Below are 13,451 nucleotides of genomic sequence, written 5' to 3'. Positions count from 1 at the left end.
CCCCCGTAGCCGTGTTCTTCCTTCCTTATGCATCTGCCTATGTAGATAAGCATAGCAGGCAGTGTGGCAGTGTTCTCTGTCCTCCTTGGAAATGGGGGCGCTGTTCACAAGTGGAGTCAAAGGCTGATGTAAGCTTGTTTCAAAGAGATGCATTGTATATGCTGAACAAGTCAGTCTTTCCTGTGTGATGCAGAATGACATTGTTACCTACTTAAGAAAAAAAAAAGAAAAGGCAAGCTTCTTTTTAAGTAACAGTATAATAATTAGTAAAACAAACAAACAAAAACCCCAACAAGCACTCACCACAACCCACAAGCACCAGGGCAGTACAGAAAAACAGATGGCATGGGAATGTTAATGGGAAGAGGGGAAATAGGACTTCAGAGGATGGCAGCTCCCCAGCAGAGGGGAACGAGGGGATGTGGCCTGCTAAGACCTAACCTCTGTCCCCCTCACTCTCCCGGAACAAATAGGACATCACAGGGATGCTTACATCCTCTGAGAAAGGCACCACTCTGGTATATTTCTGTGGAAAGAAGGAACTGGCAGAAACTGGCAAGTTGTTGCCCACATCTCATGTCCAGCTGATGCTGCCACACCACCAGAGATTTCTGTTTTGGCAGCTTACCTGCTGTTCTTCACCAGCCTGCTCCTGGCTGTTGTTTCCCTTTTTTATGGTTTTCTAAGCCTCTGGTAGGGCTTGGAAATCCAGAGTGATCTTCTGTGCTGTGCAAGTGCACAAAAGATATATTCTCTTTGGAATTCAAAATAACCCATTAGAGATTAAATGATAATAGGTTTATTTAGAGCCTGGAGGTATTTCCTTCTCATCATCTATGATGCAACATCACATGGGAGATTAAAGCCCAGAGTCACTTTCAAGGCTATTTTTAATTTGTCCTCAAATAATCCCTGCTTTAATATATATATAAATGGTTATATATATTTATATTATATAAAGACTTCCAGAATAGTGCACTCTCTGATTTTCTGACATTAATTTGGACACTGGGTTGTGTCTACATTTTCTCAAGCAGTGCCTGTTATAAAACATGCAGGAGAATATAACATAAGCGAGCATCACATTCAGCTGTGAGTTCAAAGGCTTCACACAGGCAGCAAAAGTATATTGAACCTGCAGCAGGATTTTTTTAGCCACTCATCTGAACTGAGCATCACCTGTAGACAAGTGCAAGAGCAGCCTTGAAAGTTCTCCAGGAAGCTGAAATGTAACCAGTTAAAAATTGGGTTCAACAAGAGACTCCTGGCTCCCTCACACAAATTCCAGGCTTTGCTCCATCATTTTCTTTTTGTTTGTTGTTTGTTTGTGTGTACCTTCCCCTCCTTGACTGCGCAATCAGAAACAGAGGAAACTGAGTGTAAAGGGAAACGTTCCATTTTGCAAAGGTCTCCAGATGATGAAATAAACAAAACAGAAACAAAAACAAACACAGAAAAGTATGTTTTCCTCTATCTATGCTTTCAGTTATTCTAGAAGCTGCCTGTAACACTGATTAAGCCAAAGATGTTTCATCACAGGTGTAATTTTACACTGGAGTAGCTCTTTATTCTAAACAGGCATGATTCATGCAAAGACAGGTGATATTTTACCCAATCCGTCACTCATTTTTTGCTAAATGCACAAACACTGCAAACTGCCAGAAATGTAGCGTAAGGGCCACGAATACTTGTGGGCACTGGACTTACCTTAGGGACTTCTTCCCCCCACCCTGAGCCCTTGCAAACATCTGTCTGAGGTTTGCTCCGAATACTGACTGTCATTTTGGTGGTCTGAACGGGATCCAGCTTGTGCATCGCTCTTGCGGAGCAGTCTTTTTCTAATAGATGGCACTAAAACCAGAAAATCAGTACTTGAGAGTTACATAATTGCTTGCTCATTGGCCTCTTTTTTTCCCCCGTCTCTCTCTCAACGGAGTCTTTGACAACAAACCTTTTTTTGTGGTGGAAACTTTGTATAAAATTTGAGTTCCTAAACAAATGAGCCTGCCAGGTGACCAGAAGCCACATAAAACGAAGAAGAAAAAGGCTAGGGGAAAGAAAATGACTACTGTTATTAGTAAATGACATTTCGTGCTTAACGCATTTTCAAACACTGGAAACCTGCCTTTCCCTTGAGACCTTCATTTAGAACAGCTTAAATTCCGGAATGCGCTTAACTTGGCCCGTGGGTTTCTCCTGTGTTTAGAGCGGCTACTGATCCGCACGGCCAAAGCCCCGCAGCGCAGCGGCCGGGGGCCGGCTGTCCCTAGCGCTCCGCCCGCTCCGCGGCATTCCAGCACCGGTGGGCAGGCCGGGAGCCCCGAGCCCGCGCCGTGCCCTGGCCCCGGGGAAAGGAGATCCTCGGCCTGCATCGCCCGCCGGGGGCCGGGCCCGCCCTGCGCATTGGCCGCACCGCGCGTCACTCCCGGCGGCGGCGGCGGCGGGGCCGGGACTTCCTCGTCGCCGCGGCGGCAGCGGCGGGGCTGGTGGCGGTGAGTGCCGGGGAGGGACAGCTCAGCCCCCCGCTGGGGCTGCTGCCGGTCCCGGTACCGAGCCCATGCGTGGGGAACCGGCGCTCGGCCGTGGCGGAGCCCCCGCCGCCCTCCTCGGCGCCGGACGCGCGCCTCCGGCCCGGGGCGGGGAACCCGGGGCGGCCGCGGGGCTGCGGCAGGAGCCGCTCGGCGCTGCTGCTGCTGTAGCTGCAGCATCACCTGGCTGCGGGGTGGCTCGGGGCTGCTGTAGCTCCGGGGTCGGTGTGTGCCCGCCGGGAAACGCCGGTCTGGGCGTGGGAAGCAGCCCCAAGAAGCTCGGGGTGTCCGGGGTGAAGGCAGGGAGGGAGCGGTGTTTTTACTGGGATTGCAAAATGGAGGTGATGGCGGGGGGGGGGGGGGGGGGGGGGAAGGTGGTGTCATATTTGATTTTAGGTATCTATTTTTATATGTTTTCTGTGGGGGCATCTCCATCTGAGGGCATGAGGCTGTGCAGTGGAAGTACTCTGCTCCTGCTTTAACTAATTTGCTGGTACACCTTGCATTCTCTTGCTCTGTAACATGGTTTACATTGGACATTGAGTTGGACTGAAACGGAGGCAAAAAGAAGAAGAAAGTGAGCTTAGAGGCTTAGTGGCAGAAAGAGGCAGTAAATTCCGTCATTGTTGAGCAATGCTGGTAGAAGAAACACATTTGTTATCTGAAATCTCACAAACAAGAGGGAAGGAAAAACTTGTTTATTCATGCCCTGCCAGTTGGCAGATCTCTTTGTTTAGAGAGCATTGAGCCTTGAGTGTTGTTTATTACAATCGTGATATTTACTTAGGTGACTTTCCCAGAAAGGGTGCAGAGTGGAAGTGGCTTTAGAATATGTTTGTGTGATTTTGAGGAGAGACTGTGTATGGCACCAGAGCTTTTAAAAAGGCAGAGGAAAAGAAAAAAGACAAAATACATTCTGTCATGATCATACATGCAGCATTATTATTTTACCAAACCACTGGGGCTGTTTTTCACTAAAGGATATATACATAGTATGTCAGCAGAACCTTATAGAGAGGGTGGGTCTTCCACCCACAATAGATTTCCTCAAAATATTCTTCACAGTGTGAGGTTTTCCTAGCTGTGCTATGTATATCCTTCGCTGTTTTGATGATATATTAGTCCTGGAATATCAGGGTCTGAGGATGTGGTGTTATATCTTCACCCCTCTTTTTTTTTTATATATGTGGGGAATATCTGGAAATAATTGGCTTTACTGCATTGCATCTGTTCTTATCTCTGAAACATGAGTACAGAGCTGGCTGTGTTGGGGTTTCTGACGAACAGGAATAGGTGATGTGGTTGAGTACTGCAGTTCTTGTGCTTTTTACAATCCAATTTTTAAAAGGAACTCTGAACTTCAATCTCTAACTGATGCCTTTAAGAAAAATCCCTCCCCTAAGGGTTTGCCCTCTGAAGATAAAAATTCAGATTTTTTTAAGGTTTATTGAGCTTGGCACTAGTAATATTAATCACATATAAAATTTCAGATAAGTAAATAGAAATCATATATTTAATATATTCATGTGTGTGTGCAGGCACATGTCTCTTAGTGCTTGCCTACACTAGAAACTTTTTGTGTAATTGTTTTAGTATGAGAAAATTATGTAGTTTGTAGAGATAGTTTGCAGTGGCACACGCAATTTGACTTCCTCTGCTGCGGTCAAAGAAGAGTAACTGCCTTAACCAGATTGGAAACAATTTCACAGTGTGAAATTATCGTTTAAGATCTTGTGTTTCAGGACACAGCTCCTACTTGAACATAAATATATTAAGACCTCCAGTGTTTTGGGGTTTTTTTTAGGGGGAGAAAAAAACCAGTCTCAAAGTAATGGTTTTTAAAAAAGTCTTCAACTTAAGTAAATTCACCAGCCCATTTGAAATATTTAGCTGTGCCTGTACACTCGAATTGTGAGTGGCAGTGTTTTTTTCTCTGCTCTCCACTGGAAAGTGTTGGTCTGGTTTTCCGGTGAAACTGAGCTGCACAGAGATTCATTGGCAAAATGTTTGGAAGAGGGGAGTGGCAGTCAATAGAGATAATTTTAAAAATATTACTTGAAAACCAGATTATCTATGTCAGGTATAGGGAATTGTTAAATATGAGGAGCTTCATGGCCTCTAGCATGAATGGAAAATTGAACTCTGAAATACCATTCTAGTGTTTATATGGATTACTGGGAGTTTGAGCTCCTCCTGTTTAAAGTAGTTTCTTAGATGGAGGAAAGACCCATTTCTTACCTATCACATCACATCATATCCCCTTGCCCGTTAGCAGCAAATTCTTGTGTAGAATATGAATGCAAGGAGAGTAATTAATGTATTTTTAGCATTTTTAAAAGAAACTAGCACTAGGGAAGATGACTGTAGTCTATAGGGAGCAGATTGTTGAGGTACTCTTTTAAAAGGTATTCCAAATTAATATTTAGCTCATGTTGTACAATGTCATTGTAGTTCAAGTTGTATACTGGTGAAATCTTTTCAGCTTAGAGGCAGTATCTATTTATCCTAGCAGGGAATGTGATCCTTGGATCTTTAGGATTGCTGTTTATGCCTTTGTTACATGCAGTTCCCCAGGCTGAGAGAAATGGCAGTTCCAGATTTCTGCTGTTCCAGTGTCAGTTTTGAAATGATTCCCTGCCACCTTCAGGGTGTTGCTCATGGATTTTTAGTTTGGGTTTTTTTGGTGGTGTGATAGAACACGAAGTTCACTCTAAATGTAGCTGTTTAAAGCACATGCACACACTTCAATTTTCTTGTGTCCCACGGCATTCCTATTCTTAGCCAGCATGGAGGGTATCTTCCATCAGGTTTTTGTGCTTAGGGCAACCAAATACAGACTGTACACCATGACTGATTTAACCAGGCAGAACCTTGTAAGCTCCTGCTTTTTTAACCAGGCAGAGCCTTGTAAGCTCCTGCTTTTTCCTCTGCGTGCTTTGGAGCTGGCCAGTGATAAGCACACGTGGGTGTGAATGAGTTGAATTTTGCTATGGAAGAAGAAGGGCTGCTAGAGATAAACGGGGTCCTGCATTACTTTAAAGCACCTGATAAGAGATCACAGTAAACAGTCTGTGGTAGGAAATTGCACCACTGATGAAGTACTAACTGGAAAATCCAATCCTCTCCCTTCCCCTTCCAGCTCAGTTGTGCCTCAGTGGAAGTGACCACAGCTGACAGGCAGAGGGTAAGGTAAGAATACCCATTGCTCAGGGCTTAGATTAGGAAAGGCTTTATTGCTAATACCTAGAGCTTGAATTAGCACCAGGTTTTGGAAACAAACCGAATGCATGTGTTTCCTGCCTGCTCAGATTGGGAGAAGGAATCTTTGGCTCTTCAGGGGTTAGCTTTTGCTTTTACAACTTGTGCTAAGTTAGTAAATGCTGCTGCTGCTGCAGATTGCCTTAGCTTAAAACTTGGCGTGGTGTGTCAGTTCAATCAGAGGAGTTCTCAATGTCTTATTAGTATGCTTAACAAAGAACCCAAACCTATTGAGATTAGGAATGACAAAGGAGAATTACTAAAACCTTTCTTTCACATTCTTCTTATGGAATGCTGTTTTCTTCCCCCAGCTTTTATGCATTAGCATCCTGTTGTCTTTATCAAGTTCAAGCCAAGTAATTCCTTGGACCTTTTATATTGCTATATTTTTTCCCTTCCTGTGTTAGCTGACTCTGAAATCCCTGACTTTCACTGAGCACAGCACAGAAGACAACACCTGACTGCTGGCAAGTTGCATCAACGTGACCTGTCCATTGCTGTCAGGGTCAAGCTGTCAGTGTGCTGCTCCACGTGAACTGCTGCTTCTTGTGTAATTCTTGCTGCAGTTCAGGGGTGTGCGTGTGTTCAGTGTGTGGCTCAAGTTCAGTGTGTGTGTGTGTGCGCCTGCATGCACAAATTTTGCTTGCAAGACTAATTTCAGTCAAGCAGAGTACTCCTTAATCTGTGTGTATCAGAAATAACACATTTCTGCATTGGCCAGTACACCACAAATACCTTTGTCATTCTGTTTGAGGCTAGTCTAACCACTTTGGAGGTAATTTTTAAAGATTTGCTTACAAGTGGTCTCAAATATGACAATCTTAAAGTTCAGATTCGGACCTGTTAATCTGAAAAGCATTACAGTTGGTTTGCAGCATTGTTTGATACTTGGTTTTTGAGGCAGAGTAATTTTGCAGAGTAAAAGCTCGGTCTCCTGGGTTTCAGAACATTTCTGCTGCCTCGCAGATGGAGATGGCTGAGGCATGAAGGTGCTGATTCAGTACCACAGCTGAGCTGCCTTGATTACTCTTTGTCTGTGTAATGGCTTACTGACAGTTCACAAACCTGACAGTCATGCAGGAAATGCCTTTTCTGGTAGTTTCCACCTCCTGTTGTGAACAGCTGGATCTCTGTAGGATCATTTGTGGTGTACTTGCTTCATTCACACTCATTCCCTTGTCTCTCTTGCCCAGGAAGGATACATGACTTGCTGAAAGGAGAGAAAATGCTATGCTGGGGCTACTCATCTTATGGACAACCTGGGATAGGCAACAACCTCCAAGTCATCATTCCTGAACCACAGGTGTATGGGTTCATCCACGACAGAAATGTCAAGGAAGTGGCATGTGGAGGAAACCATTCTGTGTTCCTGTTGGAAGATGGGGAGGTGTATACCTGTGGCTTGAACACCAAAGGTCAACTGGGGCATGACTGTGAAGGAAGCAAGCCGGGTAAGTCTGCTTTTTATATGCACTTCGAACTGTCTTGAGCCTAGTAGGCTGAAAACAGTATGAAAGCTGCTTTGTGCTGGTTGCTGTAGAGCTGGAGCAGCCAGCAGAGCTGCTAATCATGTCACATAACACAGTAGTGATGCTGAATAACACTAGTTGGCTCTGGAAAGCTAAAGCTGAGCACCCCGCGTGAGGAGACAGGTCTGCTCACTTTGCCTGGGAAATGCATCAAAACAGAGGAGCGCAGATGGTCTCAGGGCAGATTTTGTTATCTGGCATGATGTTGTCTGTTTATAAAAAGGAGGAGAGGCCCTTGAGTCACGAGTGTCTTCTGCTTTGTCTTTGCAACTGCACTGCATTGTTATGCCCACTCCTGTTCAGCTGTTGCTGGGAATTTTCTCACACTGAAGAGTACAAGTGGATCCCTGTTGAGTAGAATTGTGGAGAACAGACTTGTGTTTTGCGAAGAGGGTTTGTAAATTTTGTTTCCCCCTTTCAGAATCCCTTGTCAACTTGTGCTTTTACTCCTTTATACTTTCTTAATCTGAAAGAAGTTCTCTTTAGTGTTGTGTTCCCCAGACTCACATTGCATCTTCTTCATTGTGTTCCGGTGGACAGAACTCATGAGTGCTGAACCACAGAGAGCTACTGCCTCTCCTTCCCAAGGTGAAGGAGTAATTTAATTTTAGGTTGTTCTTGGAAGAAACCCTGAAGCCTTTCTTCTGGACTCTTTTGAATATTGGCCTTCCGGTTTACCTTCCGTTAACTTCTTGGTTTTGGCATGTGGTAAAGATACAGGTATTTCTGTTTCCATAATATAGAAGTCCTATCCTGTGGGTAATCAGAGCAAAAATTCCTCAAACTGCAGGCTGCCCTCTGTAGGGCTTAGGTCTGCCCTAGTGTAACCTATTATTGCATGATAGAGAGAGAGGGTGTATGCAAAATAGCCACAGTTCCCCATGCAGTGTGTGCAAATCTGACCTGACTGACCCTAATGCTCATTTCCTTTGTCAGTGTCTTTTGTCTCTTTCTCTCAAAATGAGTTGGCAGGTGTTGGATGCTGGGTGACTGGGATGCTGGATTTAGAGGAGTTGACCTTGAATCTGCTCTGTCTTGCTTTTTCTACAAGTAGTTTCTAGACAATTACTGAAAGAGATTGGGAATAGCAGGAGTGCTCAAGTCCTCTCTGTGCACATCTTCCGAGGACTTGTAAATTTAGGCACTGGAATAGATGAGATGCTTGGTAGAAGGAAGCCAAGCCTAGTGAATATTCAACTCAAACTGCTGAGGATATTTTATCCTGCAAATGACAAAATGACAGCTAGCTCAAGACTAGTGCAGAGGCCCCAGAAATTCAGTACTGTTTTGAGTGCTGCAAAGATACTCTGAGAAACGTCTTTGGGCTATGCTGCTGTTTTACGCATAGAATTTAGCAAGCATAAGCTGATGATGAAAATGCAAGATTCACAGCAAGTAGATCATAGCTGGAAATGGACTTCATGAATCCTGAATGCTGAAGCGTAGACCTCTCTCAGCTAGGTAATCCTGGTTTCAGCTAGACCTGTAGAAGAGGACCAGTCTGAGATTTTGAAATAGAAATGAAAGGTTCTTTGTGTTTGATCACAAGTGCCCTTCTTCTACCCCTTAAATTAGGATCTGTCACCAAGATGTGAAACCAAGTCCAAGTTATCCTGCAGGTTTATTTTTTTCTGAAAATGGTTCTGCAGTGCTGCTCCCTGAGGAGCCTGTGGCCATCCCAGAGAAATGGTGTTTCAACACAGCCTTACTGGCTGTGGCTGCAATGGGATTTCTGCTGGCTGGGGCAGGTGGAAGGGATGTGCTGTAAAGCAGGGAACAGCTGCTCTTTTTAGGTTATGGTGAACTGTCACAGCAGCCTTTATGGTAACAGTAAACTGGGGGAGAGCCTCATCCCACATCCTCTGTGCTTTGTCTTGCAGCACCAGCAACTGAATTTCTTAGTTTTCGTTTGCAAATAGGAGCAAGAAGAATCAAGCCTTCCTCTTTCAACACCACTTCCTCTGTATGGGATAAAGACAGCCTTGCACCTTCTGTGTAGAAAGGCCTGTCAAAGATGATATTTTCTGTTTTCCGTTGTTGTGGGCCTGTGAATGAAGCCATGCCTGATAGGTGATGAAGATGCATGTGTGGGACACAGGGTCCTGAGCTGTTGGAAATTATAGAGAAGGCTGTCAGGAGGAGTCTGCGGTGGAGAATGGGAGAAATGCCAGGAACTGGAAGTCCTGGAGCTCATCTCTCCAGCCTCTGCTGGACAGGGCAGTGTGGGCTGAGGTCTCTTGGTTTTCCTGTGCTGTGGCTTGATCCTGCCAAGCCCGTGTGGGTGAAGAAGTGGGTGACCTCTGCCCAGCTCTGGAAATGAGCTCCATCTCCTGCTGTAGGAGGCTGTGACACAGTACTGATTGTCCCTTTCAGGTTCCTTGGGGAGCCTGCTCTGACTTCAAAAATGCTTACCAGGGCTTTACAGGGTGCCTTGATTTGAGAGGAACACAGAGACACAAAAGTGTACAAGGGGTTTTGAACCTTGTGAAGGCTGCATTGACTTCCTACGGATGGAGTGATGCCTTTCCTGCTGCCTAGGTCTTCCCTGAGAGGAAACTCCCTTTTATTTCTCACCATTCAATTTTGCTTCTCATTCATGCTGTTCATGAAAATGTTAAACAGTGGCACAGAATTGTTTCAGCAATTCCTCTTGGAGGAGCCCTTTAGAGGGCACCTTTTGAAATGAAAGAAAACATGTTAATTAAAAGATGCGTTTATGGTCACAGCTGCTGACCTTGTGGATGTAATGTGAAGAGGGGGATTGCAGCTGGCAAAGTGATTCTTATGCCTGTCCTCTACAGGGAACAGAAGTTACTGGGGGAGTACCTGCTACTGAAAGCGCGTAAGTCAGTAGAGGTTTATTTTCTGGAAGTGCTTGTTCCTCTGGATTTTACACTGAGGTGCTAAAATTAATATTCAAGGTGCTTAAGAAGTTTAGCCTAACTGAAATAACATTCCTTTTGACTAAGAACTAACTGCTTCTAAGTGTTTCAAACTCCCTCCTTTTGAGGATACCAGGGTCGTAGTAGGTGTGGCACTCCCATGGCTCTACCACAAGCCAGTTTCCCACATTGTCACACTGTTTACCAGCTCATTTTTCCTTCAAATTGAGGTGAATAGCGAGGTACTTGAAGAGTTGACTCCTCTTAGGGCTGGATGTCTGGCTTTGTTAATACTTACACAATCATTTTTCCTCACCTCTTTTTTGTTTCCTTTTCCTCCCTGAAACATTCTGTAGTTTGTGTCTCTGCAATCGCTTGGCCGGGATGCAGAGGGGGAGGAATGCTGTTCCAGCGTTCTCTCGCCGTGACCGTGGTTAATAAAGCTTCTGTCTGACCCACACTAGTTTTTCACTTGTGTTGTTATGTACTTGAAGTCTCCAGAGTCTCTGACCATGTCTCAGGAGCAGCAGCTTGGCCATTTTGGTGGTGAAGTATCGAACCAGCTGTTTTGCAAAATTAGTCTGAGTTTGCATTGATTTCCTGAAATTTATCAGATAATAATATAGATTATGTCTGTAATGGGAAACAATAATTTTGTATTGCAGTAGTTTTAGGGAAAGAAATATTCTTCATAAGTATATCTAAATTTTGCCTTTTTCAGTGCTATAATTTCACTTGGATTGATTTCCTTCAGGTCTGCCATGATGTCTTGGCTCCCTGTGGTGATTCTTAGATAAGTGTTGGAGAGCAAGAGACAAGCTGAGGTGCCTAAGGTAAAGGGTCTTTTGGGATCTGGAGGAATTATAGAGGAGTGTGAAACAACTAGCTGGTTGTTAGTAGTTTGTAAAGCTTTAAAAGCTTGCTCGAGTCTGATGGGTGGAACTTGCTTTTGGCTGTAGAGGTTTGTTCTGTTTGAGTAATTTGGACTTCATTTGACTTCTGCTAATGAGAAAACCTGGGCTTTGGTAATTAGTATCTCATGAGAGTTACAGAACAATGTCTCAAGCCAAATTTGCCTCAAATCTTTTGTCTGGTAAGATACGGCAGACAAAAATATGATTTTTTTACAGAATTCCCTGTCTGGATGCAAATTTGCAGAGGAGCACTGCCTTTCTGTGCATTGTGGAATCTACTGGCTCATAGCTGCTGATAGAAATGTCATTATAATGTTCATTCTCTTTCAAAAAGCAGGAAAAACCCCACCAAAACAAACCAGCTAACCTAGGTGATCCAGATCTTCTGGATTTCTCTGAACTGGGTGTCCTTTCTTTTCAAACATGAGTCCACTTGTCCTGAGCCTCAGCGCAGGATTACAGCAGCAGAGAGCTCCGTGTCCAGGGCAGCATGCTTGTTAATCATATACCCCAGAACAGCTGAGAATTCAGACATGCACCTGCTTGGGAGGACAGTCTGTGTGGATCTTCCTGTTTTAGCCTCCTCCCGGTGGGTGAGAAGTCAGCCACGAGGTCCTGGTTGCTCAGGAGGAGAGGTGGCAGGGCTTGTGTTTGTCGTGAGCACGTTGCAGACAAAGAGCTGTGTATGTTTATGTTTCAACACCCATTGTAAGTGTTATTTGTAAAAAAAAAAAAAAAAAAGTAATTAAACTGGTTACCCCTTGCAGAAGACAGGTATTTCATTAGTACTCATCCCTCTTGCTCCTTTGATCCATCACAGGATCTGACCTAGCTATTTCAGGTTGCTATACCTTCACTAGTGGCTGCAGTGGATTTGATTTATGAAATGTCAGTTTCAGCTGAATTGATGCCATTTGGGCTTCAGAATGATTTTAATGATTTGATGTCGGAATTTAAAATCAACTTAATTTAGGAACAATTGCTATTTGGTTGAATGAGAAGTAAAGGAATTGTTTTCCCTGAGATGTCTTAAATATGCCTGTGTTGTGTTGAATTGGCTGGCTGAGGGATTCGAATATGCCAGATATTTATAGTGGGAGTTGTTTTAAAATTTGTGTGGTCTTGATCATGTGAACTGACTTGTGCCAGTACTTTTTGAGACTGCAGGACTAGGAGAACCTACACTGAGGAGAGAGAAGCCTCTTTTAGAGGGCCTAAATAAGTAAAAATCTGATTTCTTGACAGTAAAGAAATCTCATCAGCACCTAAAATGGCTGTAAGGTGTTCTCAGATGCAACTCTAAAGTCCTGTCTCTAAACACACATGTATTAGAACCATCGGATTCCTCTCTTGGTTTCCTTTTTGCTAAGAGGTAAAAACAAATATGAGCCCAGGGGAGCAAGATACTAGTTTTTTACAATCAGTATAATCTATTGTTACAGAGGACATGAGGGACAGTATTAGTGCTTCTTTACCTCAAAAGGCACAGCTGCTGTAAGAATGACTGGCTTTTTGTCTGACTGGGGGTTTGTAGGGCAATTTGGCAACCTAAACTTGTACTTACCTCTGTTGTATTTGTTACTTGTCACTCCTGTATCATGCGTACTCTTCAGAAGCTTTCTGAAGTTGCAGCTGAAATGAAAGCCTGCAAATGAAATAAAGGCTGTCTGCCGGCCTGGCTTGGAAAGAGCATGAAAGCTTGGCACAGTGTGTGGCACTAATGACTGGCCCCTTTCCTGAAATCATGCTGAAGCTGGAAGATGTGTTCAGGATAAAATGGGTGGGTGGCTGTGTGTGGTGAGTTAAAGAAGAGGGCAGGGAAGAAGCTGGAGGGGATGGATACAAGTTTTCTGAATGCCCCAGCCTTTTTGTAGTCGGAATAGTTGTTTGTTCAGGACAAGCGTGATGACTTCATTAAGCTGAGTAAGTATGGCTGAGAGTCACAGCTTCTAGGAGAGATTTGAGTAGTTTGGTGACTGTTGATTTTGACTCAGTTAGTTATCTTCAGACAGGCCAATACTCGTCCTTAAGCTGCATTAGAAATAAGACTTTATGTCAAAGATCTGTGTTATTGGAAATCAAGTATTTTTGGTAGCTGGAAAGAGCTGGTAAGACACGTTCACTCTCTTCAACACCTGACCTGCCTTTTAAACAGTGGCCTGCCTATAAAAACTCACCAAAAAGGAATCTACAGATGCTCATATCTTCTTTTCTCAGAATGCCCAGTAGATAAAATTAAGAACTTTTTTTTTTAATGTTTAATAGGACTACATTCTTTGCCTCTCTTTTTCCAGTCAACATGCTTGTTTGCAGTAACATATTTTCAAGCAATATTTGTGA

The 13,451-nt window shown here is 44.0% G+C and overlaps 1 protein-coding gene across 4 annotated transcripts in view; it reads left to right on the top strand.

The window, feature by feature from the left end:
• Nucleotides 1-2,303: 2,303 nt before the first annotated feature.
• LOC134563550 (probable E3 ubiquitin-protein ligase HERC3) overlaps nt 2,304-13,451 on the top strand; it is a 44,270-nt gene continuing 33,122 nt past the window's right edge. The window contains exons 1-3 of one of the 4 annotated variants that reach the window (XM_063421553.1): nt 2,304-2,492; nt 5,668-5,712; nt 6,980-7,237. In XM_063421553.1, coding sequence (XP_063277623.1) covers nt 7,012-7,237 — 226 coding nt within the window. In that variant the 5' untranslated portion in view covers nt 2,304-2,492; nt 5,668-5,712; nt 6,980-7,011. Of the gene's footprint in view, nt 2,493-5,667; nt 5,718-6,979; nt 7,238-13,451 lie in introns of all 4 variants that reach the window. The other 3 variants (XM_063421552.1, XM_063421554.1, XM_063421551.1) reach the window with 3 other exon arrangements.

This window comes from Prinia subflava, chromosome Z (assembly GCF_021018805.1).
Source record: "Prinia subflava isolate CZ2003 ecotype Zambia chromosome Z, Cam_Psub_1.2, whole genome shotgun sequence".
NCBI lineage: Eukaryota > Metazoa > Chordata > Aves > Passeriformes > Cisticolidae > Prinia > Prinia subflava.
Note: the sequence above shows the minus strand (reverse complement) of the source record. Positions and strands in the feature narration are given on the sequence as shown.